At 50.6% G+C, this 21,297-nt stretch overlaps 1 protein-coding gene across 9 annotated transcripts in view; it reads left to right on the top strand.

Moving 5' to 3' along the window:
* Positions 1-21,297, top strand: part of PTPRS (protein tyrosine phosphatase receptor type S) — a 162,869-nt gene that overhangs the window by 57,969 nt on the left and 83,603 nt on the right. For 8 of the 9 annotated variants that reach the window (XM_054181822.1, XM_054181823.1, XM_054181829.1 and 5 more), the window contains one exon: positions 6,145-6,312. In XM_054181822.1, coding sequence (XP_054037797.1) covers positions 6,225-6,312 — 88 coding nt within the window. In that variant the 5' untranslated portion in view covers positions 6,145-6,224. Of the gene's footprint in view, positions 1-3,035; positions 3,059-6,144; positions 6,313-21,297 lie in introns of those variants that run through there. The other variant, XM_054181824.1, reaches the window with a different exon arrangement.

The following is a 21,297-nucleotide window of genomic DNA, read 5'->3' as shown; positions in this document are numbered from 1 at the left end:
TTCTCCTGACGATTCGAACCCAACTTGAGCTCTCCTGTCTCATTTCTCCTGCAGTGACGATGACTTAACCCTTGCCGTGCCATCGTGCCTCTGGGCAGGGAGCAGCATCTCTTACAACACTGACATTGCTGACCCCCAGAATGCCCCTCACGCCTGTTGCGTGGGGACAGTGCTGGGCACTGTGCACGAGGGAGGACCAGAGATGCTGCAGGAAGGAAAAAAATAGAGTGTGTGTGCATGTGCATGCAAAGGCAGCGAGAAGCAGTATGACTTCATGCTCACAGCGCAGTCTTAGTGTGCAGTTTCTTCTGGTTTCCCACATTGTAAAGAGGGATAATACTGTCATATTAAAGCACTTGGAGATCTGCGGATGAAAAGCAGCATATATGACCATGACAGTCATGATCAAAGCTCTTTTTTCCCCATCTGTGTTTGTTTCCCCATGGAAGATAATACTCTGCCTCTTTCTTGTAAATATTTTTTTTTAAGATCTAAGTAATTCCCTGATAGATAAACAGTCACGCTTAGCTCTGAAGGATCTCTACTGGCTGCTCTAATTGTGTTTGCCAAGACCATGGCCTGCGTTTTGAAGTGGGCTGGGGAGTTGCATTTGAGCGTAGAGGAGGAACTGCGCCCGGCAGCTTCGGAGGGGAAGGGGCTGACTTGGAAATACTCCAACAGCTCATTTTTCAGGCAGGATCCTGTGTCTTTTGAGATCAGTTCTTTCTGCACAGCCCTTGGAGCTGGACACCTAAAGCCACCGGTTAATCTTAGGTGAGCTTTGCTGGCGGACGGGGGTTGTATTTGTTTTATTGAGGGGTATTGAAACGCTGCAGGATGGTGGGTCCCACGGGTGACGGGAGCACGGCAGTACCGCGTGCCCCGTCAGAGACCGGTCCTCTGAGCAGCAACAGGCTCCCACGTGCCCGGGGCGGTTCTGCTGAGATGAAGTGGCCCAGAAGGCAAAGTCATTTGGGGGGCTTTGCTGGCCTAATGAGCGTGATTCAGCAGAGCTCGTTAGGAGTCTCCTCGTTGTGGGGGGAAGGATGTGCACAGTTCTGGCACTGGGTCTCGCTGGGCCTTTCAGCATTTTTGCATTTGTGGTTGGCAGGTTTATTTTGCTTTTTCTCTCCCCTGAGCTGACCCTGTGAGCAATGCTGTTGTGTGCAGATCTGGCTCTCTGGGTGAGTTTCCTCGGGGGCTCTCCTGTTTCTAACCAAGATGTGAGGTCGAGTGGCTGCTTTTCAAGCAGAGGCATCAGCAGCATCTCCCTCTCTGCCCCAACAATGGCTTTCAAGTGCCTGATAGGGAACGGTGATGGCTGCAGTCTTTCCCCCCCTATTAAATAGGGTTTAGCTGGTCAGCGTCTTAGTGGGTGGGGAGGGGGAAAAGAGCATCAGAAACACGTACTTTGAAGCTCATGTCTTCATGCTCTGTTTCCCCAGGAAAAGAGGCTAATACTTGCCAGCAAAGCAACCTGAATGTGGAGACATGGGCCACGCGGCTTCCAGGGCCAGCATTGCCTGTTGCCATCTCCTTGCTCCCCAGCACGTGGGGAAGGTCCCACGCTGGGGTCCTGGGCCAGATCCCGGCAGGCAGCTGCCCACAGTGCACGAGCCGCCAGCGCTGGCATCCCCATCCCAGCCCTGGTGGGGTTGGTTTTGCTGAGACCAGGGTCTGAGATAGGAGCAAGATAGAAATGTGGGATGGCCAATTTAAATTTCATCTCTCCCCTCCCCAGGGGAGGTGACAAATGAGCTAGTGGTTGTGCTAAAAGCTTTTCTTTCTTTCTTTAAAGAGGTTGCTGGGAGGAAATGAAGTGACCCACTGACCTTTGTTAATACGCAGCACAAACTAAGCCGGTGCTGCTGGAAGGAAAAGAGACCTCAGTGCAGCCCTCTGCCTGCAAGGTGTTTGCTTCGATTGATATGTCTAATGGGAGTAATTCTCCCGCAGCAGCTACTGAAAATGAAGATGTTTAATCATCCGCTAGGTCTGTGTGGAACTTTTTGCAGAGAATTTCTTTAAAATCGCCCTTCTGCTTTTTGGATGCAGGTGAAACAGAAGAGAAGCCTAAATGTGTTTTTGTGAAATTTTTTCAAGTTGCTATATTCTAATGAATCGGAAAAGAAGGCGTGATCCCTCCCTCCTGGATTTTTTTTAGATGCAGAGCAACCATTTCAATCACCAGCTCCATAGGGGCCAAGGAAAAGTAACAAATGGCAAAATACCTGCATAGCTCTGACCCATCCCAATGTCTGTAACTGTGCAGACACTTGTTTTTAGCAGCATTTCCCACAGGCTCCCTCTTCAAGCAGCGCGAACCAAGCTAGCTAAACTGGTCTGTAGGTAAAGCCCCCTCCTCCTACATCCCCACAGATACCCAAAGTAGCTTAAGGGAGTTAGATGTCCAGCACCTTCTGAAATGGGAGTTACTGGGAGGAAAATCTTCAAAAGCATCTTAGCGGCTTAGGTTAAGTCCCTTTGGCTCTCAATGGAACTTAAGCTCTTGAGAAATGTAGGTGGTTTTGAGCATTTTACCCTTTGCGCCTAGCACCCTTGGGTCCCTGGAGATCCCCAGCTCAGTACTGGCTGGAGGAGCCACAACGGGAAGCTGCTTCTTGCAAACGCTTCTCAGTTGGGTTATTTTTAATAATACTCTTCAAGACCCTGTGCTCAGTGCTTACAAGATGCACACATGTACATGCTTAGAGCTAGAGATCAGGCCGTGCACAAGAATGAATGCTTTACAGGAGCTCTTTTGCTGTAAGAATTAGTCTTATTCCTGAAATGTGACCGTATCTAGCACAAATCTGACCCCACTGGGGGCCACGGCTTCACTTAATTGCATTCTTTAGCAAGGATTGAGGTCTATTAGGTGGTTTGCTTGTGTTGCAGGAGATCCTGTGCCAGAGAATTTAGTGGGGGCTTACAGGACTGTGGAGCAGCGCAGGAAAATTGCCATTATGTTTACTTGTGTGGTGCCAGGAGCTTGGCTGGGTGCTCAGCAGACAGGCAGGAGGAGTGATGCAAACCTGCTTCAAAGAGCATAGACAAGGTAAGCCGTGCACACGCAGAGGGGAGAGGATGGGTGAGGAAACTCTTGTGATTTGCGCATTCTTCAAAGCAATTCCCACTTGAATTCAGCACTGCCAGGAGAGCAAGAGAGCCTTCTTGCATGGTGGCTGCCTTTCCAAATGTTGCATGTTCTGCATCGTCGGCAGGAATCATGCAGTGGATGAGTCTGTTTCCACTCCCCCTGCTGCCAGGGTGCTAACCAAGCAAGCGGAGCAAACCCCTGTCCCAGTGTCTCCGTGATATCTGCAGGGGAACCAAGTGGGTGCACAACTTGCTGTCCTGAAAATCCCGTATCCAGGAGGAGACAGCCAGTGATGTACCTGCTCTGAAGTATGAGTTGCTGGATTGAAGTTGACGTGTCCTCATATCTCTGCCAGCACTTTCTGTCTCCGTCAAGGGCTTGGGAAGCACATTAGCACCGGAGCGGAAGTGTCACCCTCTGGCATCTCCTTCTCTAATCTTGGAGCTGTTGCTGTATCCCCTTTACCAGACCTTCTCTATCGGAGCCCATTATATGGCATGAAAAGCTGCGCCAGATGTGGGAGCGTGGAGCTGCCAGGCTCCTCTCTGCAGAGGAGGTGGAATATTTCCATGACATGCCTGCATTCCGCTCCATCATCAGGGGGACTTTGGGGGAATGCTGTATGGGGCAGCGCAGCCTCTTGGCTGCTCTGTGGAAGGTCACTGGTGCTGCCTTTGGAGAAAAGAGGCTCAAGGAGATGTTTGGTGGCATCTACCGGGACTGTGTGGGGAGGGGGGTATTGCTCTGGTAAAAACAAGAGTTTCTGAAATGCTGGCTGAGCTAGCCCTGTTGTGTTTTTTTTTAATATAGAGAACTAAAATGGTTGGGAGGATGCTTGCTCTCTCCCCCTCCAGCCTTGCTGGTGGGAACTAGGAGCTGCATGACTGAAGCAGGGAGAAGGGAGAGCCAGCGAACAGCAACGCGGTTCCATTTGTTGTGCTGGCGTTGATACCACATCCCCAGTTTAATTAACAGTTACCATCGCAGCTATTCATAATGTTCCCGGTCTGTGCTCGCCTCTGACGACAACAAAAGAAGCCCCAACCTGTTGTTCTGCACCCTGGAACCCTGTGAACCCCCTGTTAAGTCTGGCTGGAGCCTCTGTGTGTTTCTCTAAGTGCGTCTAGAACAAACATTTGAAAAGATTCCCAGTGATATAATCCAGATTTTTTCTCTTTTTTGTGATAGTATCGGTATTTATGCTCGATTTTCACGAGCCAGCACTGAAGCACGATGGATCCAAACTCGCACAGAGCACACAGCAGAGGCTTTGTAGTCCTCAAAGTGCAAGTCCAAAGCTTCTCTCTGAAAAGTTGCTCTTTAGGGCCGAGTACATATGGGGACTTCTTGTTTATCCTGGCTTTTCTTTTAATTCTCTACAGTTCAGCCTTGGAGAGTTAATGGGACAGAAAAAGACTAAAATGCCCCTTCGCACTGCCTGTCCCGACGGTCTCATACCCTGATGTGTATCAGAAAGCTTAAGCAACCTCACTATCCCCTTAGTCCTTTTAAAGCCTTTGATCACTGTACAATATCTCCTACCTGGCTTCTCTCCAAAAGGTGATAAACCCCGGTTTTGATTTTTAATTGGGGTAACTGATAGCAGGAAGGCATCTGTACAGATCTGAGAGCATCCTTTGCACAACTCTGGCCCATTATTCTGGTGCTCAGAGTCTGCCTGATGGAGGAACCTCTTTGCTGCCGACCCTTTGAGGAGGTTGTGGCTGCAGTTTTTACTCTATTTTCAGCCCTTCTGGGGCAAAGCTTGCCTCTATCACTGAAGGAAACGTTTACTAGTATTGACACACAGGACTGGGGTAGTTGCTAAGAATACAGCTCCCTTAATGCCATTCCAGCTTTGCAAAAGGATCAGGATAAAGCTGTAAGCTCCGTTTGGAGCCAGGAGTTGTCTCCATGGAAATGTGCCGGCAGGGCAAGGGGAGCAGGCTGGCGCTGAGCTTGCTCTCCGCTGTCGCAGCCGTGCTAATGTGCTGGTGCAGTCCTGCAGCCACGTTCTGCCACATCCAGGGCAGAAGTGGTCAGGAGAAAATCTCTCCCGCGTCCTTTGGAGGTTGTGTTTGCCTGCTGTGCCTTTTGGTCTGTCAGGATCGACTGCGGTACCCCCTGCTTCAGGTTTTTTCCTTTCCAGTTTTGTGTTAGCTCAGGTTGCTCCATGTGTTGCCAGTGGGGAAACTGAGGCACGAAGCAGGGAAGGGACTCTCAGACCTGCAGAATAGCTGCTGTAATCCCAGCTGTGGTAAGAAGCCTGGGGGGTTCGCCATACATTTGTCTTGCAAGAGGGGCTCTGGGACACCTATGCCGTCTCCAGGGCTGAGGTTCAGGCTTGCTGTGCTGGGCTGAGAGCTGCCTGCACGGAGCCTGCCTGCGCAGGAAAGAAATCCCTGCCCCAGCTGCGTGGATCCTCAGCAAACAAAAGGGGACACAGGGAAGATATCTCCTGCTTCATCTTCCCTCTTGTGGGGGATTTTTTTTCTTCCTTCATGGGTTTTTCATGTGTGAGGTTTTAGTTTTTCTTTGCCTGCCCTGCACTTTTGTGGAAAAATGGCCCTTTAAGAGGATCCCTGGGCCCTGTCGGGTCAGATCCCTTCACACCTCGTTGCTCATGTGCTACTCGTCCAGCGCAGCCTTTCTCCCGTGTTGGGGAGAGAAGCCGACGGGTGTTAAACTTTAAACACAGGCTCTGCACAGTTGGTGCCTCCCGATTACACTTCTCCGTCTTGTGCCGTTCCCCCGCTTTGTGTGAGTGCGTGCACGGAAATTCACCATTACCTGCCGAGGCAGGGAGGCTGGAGCAGGCTGGCCTTGTGCCCCCACCGGTCCGCTTGGCGATGGAGCTGGCCGAGTCCTTGGTGGCACCAAAGCAAAGGGCTGTCTGGCCCCCTCGGAGGGACCGTGCACAGCCACCACTTTCCAGGGCCCCGCTGCCTCTCCGGGCTCACTTCAGCTTCTCGCTCCCTCTGTGATGTCGGCTGCCGTCCTTCCTCTCTCTAAGTGCTCTTCCCTTTGCATTTGTGCATCCGCAGGTGCTGACAACGCTGGGGAGACGCTGTGAGTCCTGCTGACCCGGAGCCTTCCCGGCTGGGGCTGAAGGTCGTTGCAGAGGATGAGGATCCTTCCCAGCCCTGGGATGTCTTCGCTGGTCTCCCTCGTGAACCTCCTCTCCGTGCTGCTGATAGGCTGTGTGGCTGAAAGTAAGTGACTCTGCTGTCCCCCTGCCCCTTTTTTTCACCCATGGCTGGAGAAGGACAGCAGGAGTGGGGTCTAGTGCTTAGAGCCAGCAAAACATTCCCCTCTCCTTCTTAGCGTTAAAGAATTGATCAAGTGTCGTAATTTTTCAGCATCTTTAGCTTTCCACCAGTGCCTTCCTGTTGTTCCCAGTACCGCCTTAGAGGGACGTTCCAGGGCAGCTAGGTCCTCACAGCCTGCTTTGAATCTCGGCTTGCCCCTGAGACTGCCGAAGAGCTGGAGAGAAGGGGAGGGAACTGCCTGACAGCTCTTGCCGGAGCCTTCCTCCCCCTTCTCCCAGCCCCATTCCACCCAGCTTGCCCATATTGTCCTCTCCTGCTCTTGCCTTTCAGGCATCTGTCAGCCACCAGTGACCGTTGTCCTGTTACTCGCTGGGGCTGGATTCAAAACAGCATCCAAAGAAAGAGTATTATGTTTCTTCTTCCCCTGAGCGAACCAGTTCCAGTTTAACACAGTTTTTATCTTTGCTGCCTTTCAATTCTTGCTTTAAAAAATGAAAAGGGGAAGAAAAAAAAAAAGGGAAAATCTTCAGCAGCTTGAATGTAATGTTCCTTCGACATGAAGGCTGATCACTCGGGATCAGTGGGGAATAGAATCTTCCAAGCTGATAGAATTATGACTTTTTTTTTCCTCCCCAGCAAAGCTGCTTGAAGCTGGTGAGAGGGCTGCTCTGGTCAGCGTAGCCCTTGACAGCTTTTAACGTAATCGCTTCGTTATCAGGGTTTATTAAGATGACGCGGTCACCAGGGATTGAATGGATCCTCGACCTTTTGTTGCCGGGAGATTTTTTCCTGAACAGCACTTTCTCTCTTCTCTGCAGTAGGCGAGTGGGGATATATTTGCCCTTGTCTCACTCCTGAGTTTTGTTCGGTTCGTGCTTAGGCACTCTTTGCAGGAGAAACGTTCATGTGCAGAAAGATAATGTTTCCTTTTGTCCTTCTTTCATTTAATAAGCCCGGGAAGTGAGCTGGGCTCCGGGAGGTTCACTGTAGGGCCGCTTTTTTGCTGTGTAGCTGTGGGTCAGTCTGTGCCTCAGACGGTGCTGCTGGTGTTCGTGAAGATAGACCCAAGCTTCAGTTTGAGCTGCCTTGTCTTGAGTAGCAGGAACAGTGCTGTGGTTGGCAGCAAGGAACCTGGCACGAGCCTTTTCTCTAAGTATTCATCCAGGGTCCTGCTTATCCAGGGTCCTACTTAGATGTTGCAGCCGACGCTCTTGTAGGTTCTTTAGGAGCACCCAGGGTGGCTGGTTAAAGCCAGCGCTGTGTTCCACCTGGGCCCAGGGTGGCCTTGTTGGCTTGTGAAAGTGGGCGCTGCTGGTAGGAGGCTGCTACCTGCATTGGCTCCTGCAAAAGCAGGGGACTGCAAGCAGAAGCCGCCATTCCTGGCTCTTCGGGCAGTAGAGTCAGGAGACAAGGGGACACTTACAGTGGAAAATCCAGTGTTGGGGCTGCGGGGTCCCACTCCTGTCACTGGTTTGCTGTAACATGCATGGCCAAATCCCTTTGTCCTCTTGTTTTCAAAGTAAGCAGTGCAGCTTTGCAGGCGCAGATGGAGAGGTCAGGTGTGTGCAAGTGCCTCTCCGGATGAGCAAAGCCCCAATTCATCTATTGTGATTCCTCTGTGCCTGTGAAAACTGGGGTCCTTTTTTATTTAAGCGTACACCAAGCCCTGTGTGCTCACTGCTGGGAGCGGGCACTCTGCAGAAACGGGGCTTCTCAAAATCATGGCTGTGTGACTTCAGTTTTTCTGTGGTTTTGGTTTTCCTGGGAAGAAATGAGCATCTTGTCTGTCCCTGTCTTCCGTGGGGTGAGGTTTGCTCAGAGATTCCAGCAGAGCTGGGAGATCCCACATGCTATCTGACTCCTACGAAGCACTTTTGGTGGAAACGTGCCCTCAGGAAGGGCTGATGCTGATCAGGCACAGAAGGCACCAGTTGTGTGGCCTGAGCCCTGCCGAAATCTGTCACTGCTCAGCAGACACCTTGCTGCTGGCAGCCAAGTTTCTCTCTCCTGTAGCTCTGCAGTGTCCTTGGATCCCGAACTGTGAGGTTTTATGCTTTTTTCCCTCTTGCTGCTCTCAGGTGTATGTACGGGAACTTTGCAGGTTGCAGGACTCGGTGTCCGAGGCCGGGCTGCTCTTACCTGCGTGATGTGCAGATGAAATTGGGCCAGGTGTTGTCTCTTCTCCTAAGCTGTACCGTCTCCCTGACCTGTTTGCCCTTGGGGATGCTCCCTGTTACGGGCCAGTTGTTGGAATTGCTCTGCGGCTCTTGCTACCTGCCTGTTGATGAGGAGTTTGATGGCTCCTGATTTTGGAGGGGCTGCTGAATTCCACCTGGAGAGGCAGCAGCATCCGAGCTGGTCTGCGGTGCTCCCCACTGAGGCACGCAAACAGCAAACAGCTTTGTCTGTCACAACGGCAGAGAGTGTGCGAGGAGCTGTCACTCTGTTCTGACAATGTCCTCTCTCATCAGATGGCCCTGGGCTCTGTCACACTGCCTCTCGCGTAATCCCTTGGCCGGCATCCATTTGGCTGGTGCTTGCCACGATGCTGACCCGATTTCCTGCCCTAATTCACCAGAGGGGCTGCCAAGGCCTTGCCGCCCCCAGGGCGAGCGGTGCCAGGCAGTGCCGGAGTGGTGCCCATGCTGCGGTGGGAAGCCCACATGGCAGGTAGGAAACCCCCGGGACACCGGCTTTTGGAGGGCACCATCTTCCCGGCTTCCCAGGCGAATGGCTCCCCTCGCAGCAAAGCGCAGGGCTGAACTTGCCTCCTCTTCCAGCGCAGCGCTGGAGGAGCTGCGGCCTCTGCAATCAAAGGACCATTAAAATACTTCCCTTGTTTCCTAGGCTAATTGATCTCAGCCAGTGATTTAAATCTTTCTATGGCAGGAACATTCTATTTAAAGGAAACTGCTATTTAAATTAAAAAACCAAAGCACCACACTGCTTTTAGCCTGCTGTTCTTCCTTGGGAAGCTGAAGAGGATAATAATTGAAAGGTACAAAGCAGACCTGTTTCTTCTCGTCTTCTTTGGTTGCATATGGACACTGTTCTTTGTTTCTTCTGTATGGTCAAGGGCAGCCATAGAGCTGGAAATTGCTAACTCCATGATTACTTTCAGTGATCTCTCATTAAATGGAATGTATTATCATTTTGTTAAGGATCGAGCTGGTTGTAGGAGTAACACTAATCGGCATCACTGCAGTGAGTTAGGGGAGGCCTTCCCCAGGAGCTGTGCGCTGCATGGCCAAGGAGGCAGATCTTGCACCCGTTACAGCTTGTGGAAAACCAGACAGCGCAGACAGACAGATGAGGTCTGGATATGGGTCCGGAGAGGGGAATAGTTTCCCAAATTGCTGACGTACCTGGGCACAGAACCAAGCTGTGCTGTTTCCCAGTCATGCCCCCAGCCCGAGTCATAAAACGTCTGCAACGAGCACCTTAAAATCATCTCATTTTGTGCATACACAAGACGAGTCCCATCTCGGCAGCTGTAGCTGGGCAGGATGTTCGCGGGCCTGCGCTGGGCAGAGCGCAGCTGCGTTTGACGGGGGCTCAGGGCAGTGTCCACGTCTCCTGCCCTCGGCTACCCGAAGGAACAACGTGCCCACTTTAAGTGCTCCTCGGTTGCAGATAAAATGCCACTTAATGTATAGAAATGTGGTAATTTTTATAACTGAAATCAGCATGCTTGCTGTTTTCAAGTGGATTTTTCCCATTGATTAAACCTTTACGTTTTACAATAGTGCTTTGCTAATTGGTACTTTGCATACACAGAAGGCTGGTGTGTGGCTCTCCGCCCCAGCAAAGATTTAATAGCAGAAGCGAACATTACTTATTACTTAGGTTTCCTTCCTTTTATAAATCACGTTATAGAACAGTTACTAGCACACTCTGAAGTATTACCATAAATAATTAAATCTAAATTGCAATTGACAAAATAAAAGAATAAAGCCCCTTTTATGATGCATTACCCTGGCTTTCTTCCCTTTTAATTGCCCTTGCTCCATCGTTAATTTGCAGAACACAGTAATTCACGCCAGGCGCATGTGTGCAGGGGGCTCTGGCGCTGCGTGAGCTGCAGTGCATCCGTGGCAGCTGGCAGCAGATGGCAGCAAGGGTCGCTCCGTGCGTGCGGGGCTTGCGGGGAGGATGGAGAACGTGTGCGGTGGGTTGGGAGAGGAGCTCGGCTTGTGTAGGTCCATGTTCAGGCTGGCAAAGCAGCGCTGCGTTTGGGGAGCTGGTGCGATGAAGAAAGGCGGGTGGGGGGTGTGTGCTCCGTGCCATGAGATGTAGGTGGCTGGCTGCGCCGCTTGTCTCGCTGAGATCCAGATCACAGCGACTTACAGGTGTGTCTGACTCCTCTCCTCCAAATGGTTCCTCCCGTGCTCTTATCCACAGAGGATTAGCCTCTGCAGCAGAGCTCACAGCTTTTAGCTCTGGAGGTCCTAGCTTTGATCTGTTGTTGGCCAAGACAGCAGTTGTCAGATAAGTTGGTAGTAAAAATCAAGCAGAGTCCATCGTAGAACTGGATAGACACGTTAAGACGACATCAGTGGGAAGTGAACGTTTCTCTGCTGTGTGAGAAGCTGCTCCGTGTATAGGTGTTGGAGACTGATTTGTGAAAATGCAACAGCACTGTCCTGAGCAAAGGAAGGTGTCGAAGTGTGGTGGGGTTGAATTGCCCCACAAGCGGGTGAGGTACACGACAGTGCACCCGCTGGGATGAGGAGCCGGGGGGATGCCACAGAAAGGCTTTTCCCCTGTGGTGGGTGTGGGCTGGAGGGGTAGCAGAAGTTTGAGTGGGGAGGTTGTGTGGTCGGTGGTGGGTGGTGGAGTTTCTGCTTGGTGTTAGACATGGTTCCTTCAGCGAGTAGAGTCTAACGGTGTGCAGGAGGAGGCAGCATCTGAATCGCATCCTCCCAGAAGGCAGATCCCTGCATCCCTCCCCCGGGTCCACTTGCTGCTTGTGTTAGGCAAGGAGACACCTTGCTGTCCTTGTTTCTGAATTACCCTTTCCTTTGTCGCCTTCTCCGTCTGCCAGCTGCGATCCAGCCTGCGGTTGCTGAGGGTTCTGGACTAGTTGTTGTCCCACTCAAGGACACCGAATTAAACTTCTGTGTCACCTTGTTTAAGTGCCTGATTAAATTAAACCTTGTCTGCCTGGATCAAGTGATGTATCTCTTTTTTTTTTTTTTTCTCTTTTTTTTTGGTCTTTTTTTTAACAACTCAGATTGGAAAGTTTGTGTCTTCTACAGAACCACGCAAGGAAATAAATCATCTTTTGAAAGAGCTTCCTTGGAGGCAGGGGGGGCTGTCACCTCCCAGGTCTCAGCTGTGCCCCACACTGCGAATGCTTATTAGATTAATCTCTGCTGAGGAGCACCTGGGGACAGCAGCAGCCACGGGTGTTTGGGACCCAGTCATGGGTGTCTCCTGGTAAAGGATCTTTTCCCAACCAGAGGTTCCTGCTGCTCAGCTTCATTAGATGGCTAAGTTAGGGGAAAAGAGCATCTGTTTGTTGTGCAAACAAGCGGCTTGTGTGAAAATGTCATCTACATTGTATTTGTGATAGAGAAAATGTATGTCTTCACCATACCTGGATGCCAAAACTCTGTCAGGTTTACCAGGAAGCCAGTACTTATTTCTTTGTGACTTGCCCCTTTGGGTGTGCTTGTCACCAAGACAGTTCTTGCACATGCTGCCAGGGAGGACAGGATCTTTCTGGTGTCTCACCAAGACCCTGGGTCACATCAGCCTTTCATCTCGCTGGCAAAGCCTGTGTAGTTGTGTCTTTTCAAGACCAAATAGGTATGAATCTCCTGGGTCAGTCAGGGGAATCTGCGAGGGTATTCCCACCCTTTTTGTGGCCTGGCAAGCCCAATATAATTCTTAGAAGGCAAAGCAGAATGTTTTTCAAGGACGCCCGACCAGAGGAATGTCGTTCTTCAGTGTGCGTGGGATGGAATCTGGGCTCGAGCTGGCCTGTGAGACACAGTCTCTGAAGAACAGTTTTATTTACTCTGTGCCACTCTTCCCCTCCAGTCAAGGATGTTCTCTTGCAACATAATTGGTCCCAGTTCCCACCTTAGAAAGCTGTGATGTTCCCTGCACTGCAGCTGCCTTTAATTTTTTGGGATTGTTAAAGTTCATGAAAACAGTCACGTTTTATGCCATCTGCTGCATGTGGTGGAGCAAACGATCACGCAGGCTGCAGGGCTGGGTCTGGATCAGGAATCGGGAGCGTCCTCGCTCTGTGAATGCACCTTCTCAACCCTCCTGCCCTCCTCTTGCTTGTCTAGATTTGCTTTTTTGAGCAAAGACTTCTCTCGCCATGTTGTTGCCCGGTGTAATTAGTCTCAGTCTTGGTTTGAGGTTCTCATACCGCAAATGCTAAATAGTCAGGTTACGGTTTGGCAGAGGAGCCACCTGTTCCGTCCAAGGGCACAGCAGATAACAGCGTGACTGTGGAAGAGATCGCAGCTAACCTAGACCTGGAGGTTGCCAGGAGAGAGCATTATAAATATATCTTGGACGTCTACTGCTAAGATTCTGAAAGGGGATATTGCAATGAATGATTTGAACAGTTGACGTGAAGGAGTATGGATTGACCTGTTTTCACACTAGCGTTGTGTAGAGAATTTTTAGCATGTCCCATCTTCTTACAGACATGAAACATTGCTGCTTCATACGAGGTTGGTTACAACCAATGCCGCTAGTTCCATCTGTAATGCGCAGAATCATTTCTGTTGCCTTTTGAGGCCAAGAGGAAAAGCAAAGCTTTAAAAAAGAAAAAAATAAATAGAAGGAGCTGCAACTGGTTTAGCATTCTGCAAAGTTTCTCTGAGTCCTCCAAACCTTTAATTGACTCAGGAGCATAAAATTGAGGAGGGGAGAGAGTGAGAGAGCGTGTGGAGTGGCGCGAGCGATTTGAATAATTTATTGTCCTTTGAAGTTGCAAGAGAAATTTCAGCTGCCTTGGGGAGTAATTTCTCCCCGTTCTGAAAGGGTTTCTCCTTATTTTAAACTCATTCAGAGGATGATAGTTTTGCATTTTCTGCATAATTAATGAGCATAACTCCCCCCCACTCTCACACAACCTCTAAAGAGTGGTGGGGTGATGAAGCTTGGTGGTTTTTTTAATTAATAAAGTCAAATTAATTTGGCTATGTCCTCTTCCTCCCTCACCTCCGTTACAATTCGTGGATTTATTCATAAATTAGTCTGAGAGTGCCGACACTTACGAATCGTTAGCTTGGACTTTGATTGGTTTGAATGAATTTCTAAAAGATGGTGTAGGTTTTTTTCAGTTCAACTATTAAAATCACCTTGAGACTGGCTCTCTTGGGATCATCCGGCGATCCAGGAAGATCCTTCAGCTCTCGTTTTCCTTTCTCTGTCTGCATGGGTAGGATCTGTTTGGTTTTGAGGGCTTTCTGCATGTTTTTTTTCTTTATGAATGTTATGATACTCCCCTTTTCTTATAAGATCTGCTAATTGTGGTTAATTCCAGTAGCTGCCACTTGAGGGACTGCCTTCACCTGAAAGGGGAAAGCATCTTCTGCCCTGGCGCCTGGAGGGGCCGCGTTACAGTCTTCTGATAAGAAGCCATCCCTTGCATCTCTTGGCAGGAGTCAAACATGAACATAAACCCGTCCTACCAAAAAAAAGCTCATCTTCCTCAAACACTGTTGTTGATAGAAGAATTTGAGGGGTCCTTGCTGTTGCTTTTCCATGTTTCCATTCCTTGCTTGCTCATGTGTCGCACTGTTTTTTGGGCTTGCTGAATCTCTAGTTATCCCAAAGCTGAATTTGTTAGGTTCCCACTGCTGTCTGTTCTCAGCTCTTTTGTTGGATTCTTCCTTTTTTTCTTATTTTGTGTTGATATGCCCACTGCAAATCTGAATGATGACTATTGTGATTCAGAGACAGAAACCATAAAGACTCCTGTGGTAGGAGTCAAAGTTCATAGAATCACAGAATGGTTTGGGTTGGAAGGGACCTTAAAGATCACTTAGTTCCAACCCCTCTGCCCTGGGCAGGGACACCTCCCGCTAGACCAGGTTGCTCTGAGCGCCATCCAGCCTGGCCTTGATGTTGTTGTTACGATAACATGTCATGATTGTTACAGGTTGTGTTCTTCCATTAGCTTTATTAGGGTTTCATTTCTTGTTTTCAAGATCTCCCATCTTGAGCTCCCTTGACAACCCTATCCCAATACTGATGGGCAGTACAAGCTCACAATACACTGTTAAGACCCAGGGTAAGGTGTTTCAAGGTTGTATACCCAGAATCTCCTTTTGCTCCATGGAAATGTGGCCTGAAGTCTCTTACCAGAGGTGGGATAGGAATGATGTATCAAGTTTTTGAAAATAACCAAAACTCTGCTCTCGGAATTATACCTTGCCCTTTTCCTGTAGACTAGGAGACTTCCTCTCTTTCCTGAAAGAAAGAAGTAGACTACAGCTAGTAAGTGGAAGTAATAGAGCTTTTATTTACAGGAGTAAAAGAGCAGAGTTTTATCAAACAATATTTTGTTTATCTGATGTGCCTTTCATCCCCAAACGATCCCTAGAGGCACATATTAGCTAGCAAATCTTGATGGGGATCATACATCTACCGTAGTGCTGCAGCGCCTTCTGAGCTGGCGATGCAAGGCAGGGGGCCTAGCTAGGTGTTTACATTTTGCAAAGGTCTTTGTCATATCACTAAACCAAGGATCAGAACTGATCTCCCTGGTCATGTCCTTGGGGCTCTAGCACTGCTCTTCCTCTGAGAGATGGTGAGATGCAGAAGCTTGTAGCAGTTTGTTTTTCCCATTGCTGCGGACTCTGCTGTCACTTTTCAGTGGCTTAGGACGTCTGCTGGGCTATATTAAGATGGCATGGCCCCCTGGGAGTTGGGATCCTTGCTTGTTAAGCTTTTTCTTCTTTCAGGTTTGTCCCCTAGGAGGTGGTTTTTCATGTTCTGGTGTCCCCCATAGACTCTGATTCTTTAGTGACTCAAACAGAGCAGCAGAGGTTGAGTAAAGAGCCAAGTCCTTTCTAGCTGTGTCTTTCTAGGTAGGGGGTGAATTGAGCTTCTCCGGGGTGCCAATATCGATGGCACGGCTGGAGTAGAAGCTGTCCTAGCAACGTGACAAGGGGAGGGAGAGCTCCCTGCCTTAAGCTTCTCATTGCAAACAGTCTGGGATTGCTGTCATGACACTGATGGGCAAGGGGCCCTCATTAAGTTGCCAGGAGAGCTCCTTGGCTTTCTTGCTCTTGCTCTGCTCTGGGTTATTATGCCTTGTTATAGGACTTCTGGACAAATATGGAATGAGATGTTGTTACAGTTGATTGAAAGAAAGCACTTGTGTACCCCCAGGGTCCTGGCCTGCCATGTTGCTGAGGCTGCGTGCGCTCCTGTGCTTGCTGGCCCTTCAGCGGCAGATCTCAGGGCTGCCATCTAACGTGACAGCATTGCGTGTCTGCTGCCACCCTTGCTGGGCACAAGGAGCATCTTTCTTCCTTGCTTTGTGTTGTGGTGCCGGAAGGTGAATGAGAATCCTGGCCAGAGGTCCATCTGCATTACCACCTACTTGCTCCTTTGCCCCTCGGTTTGGTTCGTACCAGGGAGGGAGGGGGAAGGGCTCTGTGCTGGGTGCAGGCAGTAAGCAGAGCGGGAAGCAGTTGGTATTCATTCCTGAAGCGCCAGTCACTAGCGCTGGGACTGATTTGTGGCAGTGACAGATACCCTTTGCACTATGGGGAAGGGTGGATCCTTTCCGTACATATGGATGTATGGTGGTAGCCCGGAGAATTCCTGCCGAAACTGGATGACTTCATCCTAGCTGCTGTTCCCATGCGATAAGGCATGGTCCCATCCCTGAAAACTAGCAGTTTAAATAGACCAGAAGGAAGGATTATGCTTCCCCTCCAGCAGGCAGAATAACGTGGTTTTTCTCACCTTGGGTGTCAGAACTAGGAATAGATCTTTGGTAGCCTGAGTCTCATCCTGCCTCCACTGCCGCAGGCTCGTACCTCCTCTTCCAAAGGGGCTGTACTGCAAATAGGAGCATGAAGGCTGGGTGGATGTGCCAGATCCCCAAAATTACAAGCCTCGTGGCAAGAACAGCTTGGCATGGGTGTGCTGGCTGTAATGGGTCTGCTGCCTCGTCCCGGCCGAGGAGCACGGTGGGACTGGCAGCATGGGCAGGCGGCAGAAAGGGGAGGGAGCGTTGGTGTTGTTGGACAGTCAGCGTGGCAAAGGTGTACGAAATGAGTTCTTGATCTTTTTGCACCTATTTTCTGCTTGTGTTAAATCCCGCGCTGGGTCGCATCCTTCATTGCTGTCCTTCCTTCTCTGGGGCCTTGCAAGAAAGACAAGGGGGTAATCTTTCAAGTGTCCAACAGGGAAAAATCCTGCATTCACCTGTGTATAACCCAGCTTTTCTGGGTCGGGTAAGGGCTTTGGTGGATCAGCAGCAGGGGAATAGCAAGGTGGAAGTATTTCACTTCTGAAAAAATGTCCCCAATCTTCTTTTACCCTCCTTTCCCCAACCTTGCCAGTCCCATCTCCCTGAAGGGAGCCAAGAGCTGCTGACAGTAAGAGGAAGTCTCTGTCTGAAGCCTATAATTATCCTGTCTGCCTTCCCAGAAAAGGCCAGTTGGGGAGCGAGCGTGTTTCTGTTTCATGGACAAGCCCTGTGTTCTGCTGCCTCCCCAATTACTGCTTAATGGACTTTTTATGATGATAAGACGACTGGGTTGGGGAAAAGTTATTGACGGGGAAATGGAATATAATTCACTCCCTGTTTGTTTTTTCTGTCAGAAAAACCCTCATTTTAATGTTATTTGTGAGGCACCAAGAAACAACTCTCGGCAAAAAAAAGTGCAAAATCTAGCAGTAAACCCCTGGATTTCAAGGGGACCAGAGTCTCTGCAGAACCTCTCCAAAGGGTGTTTTCAATCTTGTTGAGTGTCTCCATAGAGACCCTCCCCACAGCCTGCATCAGTCCTGCTCCCAGTTTGCAGCTCTCACTCCTCTCATGAAGAAAAATGTAAATTATGGAGCCATCTTTCTTGCCTCTACCCCTCTTGCAAGCTCCCCCGCTCCCTAATGCCACTGCTTTGAAATACGTACCCATTCTAGACATCGCATTCTTGCTCCCCACTCTCCATCTGTCTCAAATTTGGCTGCTCTCTCCTGTTTTCATCTGCTCCGTGGTTTGTCTCCTCTATCTAATCTTCACTTCCTTGCTCCGGCTCTGAACACTTCCCTCCTCTCCATCCTGCTCCAGTTCTCTTGCATTTTCCCTGTTGGTCTCGTCTCTCCTTATCCCCACTGACTTTCTCATCCTTTCTACCTGCTGCCCTGCTCTTCAGCTCCCATTTACTGATGTGCCAAAGCTGTTCTCTGCTCCTCTGGCCATGCCTCCCAGGCTGTCCCCAGCTGCTCAGCGCTCCCATCCCCATCCCTCAAATGCAGGGCATGCACCTGCTGCATGCAAACAGACCGCAGCAGCAAGTGTGTGTAAAACACGTCTCTTAAACCAGCAAACACACACTCAGTGTACGACCAGTCCCGGATCTCGCATTCCTGGAGGGGTGTTCAGGAGGGGAGATGAAAGCGCTGCCGCCCAGGGTCATAGTTGGGGGGGTACCTTGTGCTCCTTCTCTGATTGTGAGTCTGTCAGCAGTTGTGGAAAATGGAGATGGAGTTTTACCAGATCAGCAGACAGTTTCAGCCCAAAAACCAAAAGGAAAGGGGAGGGTTTAAAGGAAAGGGGAGGAAGAGGGGGGGTTTAATCCTTTGCATGCCAGTGAGAACACCATCTGATTCCTTCCTGGTTGCTCTTGAAGTTAGCAAGGGGTGAGAAATAATGGCGAGATGTCCCGGTTCAAGTTACTGTGACTGGTTGTTGGGAGATTGCAAAGCCTTTGTCTGGCTTTTGGTTTTTATCTTCTTCTCCCACCAGAAGTACACGTGGAAGAAGGTCTCTGAGTTCTGCCTCTAGTGATTTTCTTTGTGGCTATTTTGTTTGTATTACAGTATTTAGAGGCTGTAGTTGTGTGCGATACCACCTAGGGTGTTGAGTGCTGAACAGATCTGTTCGGAGACCATCCTTTGCTCCAAATTGCTTGTAGTGTCTAGACCAAGACAGGCAGGTGTGAGAAATGAGGGTTGTCACCTCCCTGCTACGTGCGGCAGACTGAGGTGCGGGGAAGGGTGAGTGCCCAAGGTCAGCCGAATTTGCGTCAGAGCCAGAGATCTGAATCCCAATTATGGGAATCATCTGGAGCCTGGAAGAGCAAATTGGGGTGTGCTAACGCTAATGGCAAAATAGCATTGACCATAAATGGCTTAATGGTCTTCTCTTTTAACTTTTTTCTTGAAAGGTAGATGTGCATGTATGCACAAAAAAGGGAGAATTTTTATCTGTTCAGTATTTTTAAGCTAGGGTAAAGGTTGATGTTGGCTAACGTGCCTTGAATCTCTCTTGTAGCAACGGCACCTTCTCACGGTGGGCAGCTCTGCAAGGAAACGTCGGGCTCAGCACCACGAGGCTGTTTGTTGAAGGTCGACCAGGAGGGGTGGGCAAAAGGACGGCGGCCGTGCACATTTAGGAAGGCTATGATAAGCCGGCCACACTGCAAGAAAATGGCCTGCCTGCTGTGCTCTTGCTTTTGCTTTAGTTTCAGCGGCGGGTCTCGGGTACAGCGGCGAGCCCCTCCGTTCCCCAGGGCGGGGATAACGAGTGTTTATTCACCGGCCAAGGGGCAGCACTTCGTGTGCCAGCGCTCTGGGTCACCGGCACTGGTGCGTGGGCCTCCGCCAGAGTGCCGATGGCGGGGACCAGCAGCACCAAAACTGGACGCAAAACCTTTTAAAATATGCATTTTGTAGCTGGCTTTCTTTTGTTTCCGTGGATTGCTGGCGCTGTGGGCGAGGGGCCCTTTCAGCCAGGCTCACGCTGCTCTCTGTGCTGGGCACAGATGAAAGAATAAGTGGCTTGTCTTTATTTGTGGTCCATTGTCAAAGTGCTTTCCTGGGGGTGGCGTGAGGGGGCTGCAGAACGTGGGGATGTTAAGCACAGAGGTGACTTTTGCCATCTAAAATCGGCCCCCGGTCCCTGCCATGGGGCTGGCCGTGAGGGAGAGAGCTGGGGGGTCGGGAGGAAGCAGAGATGGCGAGGTGCCCGTCTGTGGCCCCCTCAGGGAGAGCCTGCGGCGTGAGGGGATGGTTTATACACACGCTGCCCATTTCTTACCCAAAGCCGGGGCAAATAATACGGTAATGTGGTCAGGGACCATCCCCGGGACTTTTCCTTGGCAACACTGGGGCTGAGGGGACGTGAGTTGGGCCTTCACCGAGGCAGGAGACGGGCCTGTTATGATGGCGGTGGCGCCTCCAGGCCTCCCCTGTGGGGAGCAGGTGGAAGAGGACATGGCTGACACGTTGTCTGTCACCCCCTTGGGAGCAGCTTTCTGCCTTGGACCTGCCCCAAAGCTGGCAGGCTGTAGCTCAGGAGGGAGGAGCAATTTAGGTCACAGCTGGATCTCCCAGCCATTTTGTCAGCAAAGTGCATGGGGTCTTCTCTTCCCCCGTGGTGGAGAGGTGGTGGGCTGCGTGCCGCCGGCCAGTCCTGTGTGTCACGCGACTGAGGGTTTTACCTCAAGACGTTCGTGGTGTGGGCAGGGTCTGGCCGTGTGCGTGTGCTCGTGCAGCCCAGGCCAGAGGGACAGGGGCTGTCTTTAGCCTCCTCTTGTTGGCCAACCCCATGCATTGCCCAAGTTGTCCCATGTTCCTGAGCCAGCACCAGGGTGTTCTGGCTGAGGGCGGCTGGGAGGATGGCAGGGTATCGATCTGGCAGGCTGGCACAAAATGCTTTGAGAAACAATTTTGTCTCAGAAGGGCCCAGGGGAGTCAGTATTTCCCCAGTGGGACCTGCCTCTCCCTCCCCTCATTTGGGTTAACTCTGGTGAGCCTTCCCTGAAACTACCCGGAGAGATGAGAAGTGGGCTAGCAGCTGCCATACTGGTTTTGCACAGCCCTCTGTACAGCCAGGCCTCCATTTGCCTGCCTTAGCTGAGCCGATGCTAGGTTTCCCCGCAGCTTTTTGGGCCATCTCTCCCATTTTGTGACTGGAACATACTGGGGAAGCTGCTCCTACCCTGTGGTGTGGTCTGCAAGGCTAAATGCATCCCTGCCCTCCTTGTCCTCCCATAAACCCACCTGTAGAGCTGGCAGGAGGGGCAGCCAGCTCGGTCTGGAGACCAGGCTTACAAGAGGCAAGGAAGAAGGATCCATGGTGCGAGTTCATAACTGTGCTTTTTCTCCCCCGTGCCCTGCTCCCCTTCAGCTGTCAGCTCGGATATGTTAAGCCCATTTGTGCTCCTGCCTCTCTCCCACCCCTCAAACCACCTCTGGGTTCTCCATCCTTTTCTCTGGCTTTGGCTTTTGATGTTTCGGACAGGCATATGGTGGCCGGCCTGTCTCCCTCACACCTCGTCCATCACCCGCTATTCACCATGGCAGCAGTTCCTGAGGGACGTTTGGGTTTAGAGGGTGAAATGTCCCCTCCTTTTCCCCACTCCCGTATCTTTCAAGCTTTCCTTGCTGTAAAGCTTCTCAGACTGTTTTGTCATCTGTGTATCATTAGCAGGGAGATGTTGGGGGGTTTTTTACATGACTGCATTTAAAGAACTTTTGCTGCTTTGGTGTTGCAAGGAAGGAGGAAGGAGGGAGAGGGGAGGCAGCAGTATTTTCCTCGTCTATGAGGAAAGCTGTATGTGGGCTGACATCGTACCGTGCTGCTCTAGTGTGTGTGTCTGGGGGATGAGTAGGAGACCCCACCCCTGTCACCTCACAGCTTCTTCTCAACGTCTGTGTTAGAATTCACAAAATCCCAACAGCAAATGTGCGTCATGTCCCTTCTGAACAGAT

This window comes from Rissa tridactyla, chromosome 22, assembly GCF_028500815.1.
Source record: "Rissa tridactyla isolate bRisTri1 chromosome 22, bRisTri1.patW.cur.20221130, whole genome shotgun sequence".
NCBI classification, from domain to species: Eukaryota; Metazoa; Chordata; class Aves; order Charadriiformes; family Laridae; genus Rissa; species Rissa tridactyla.
The sequence above is the reverse complement of the archived record's forward strand: the minus strand, read 5'-3'. Positions and strand labels throughout refer to the sequence as shown.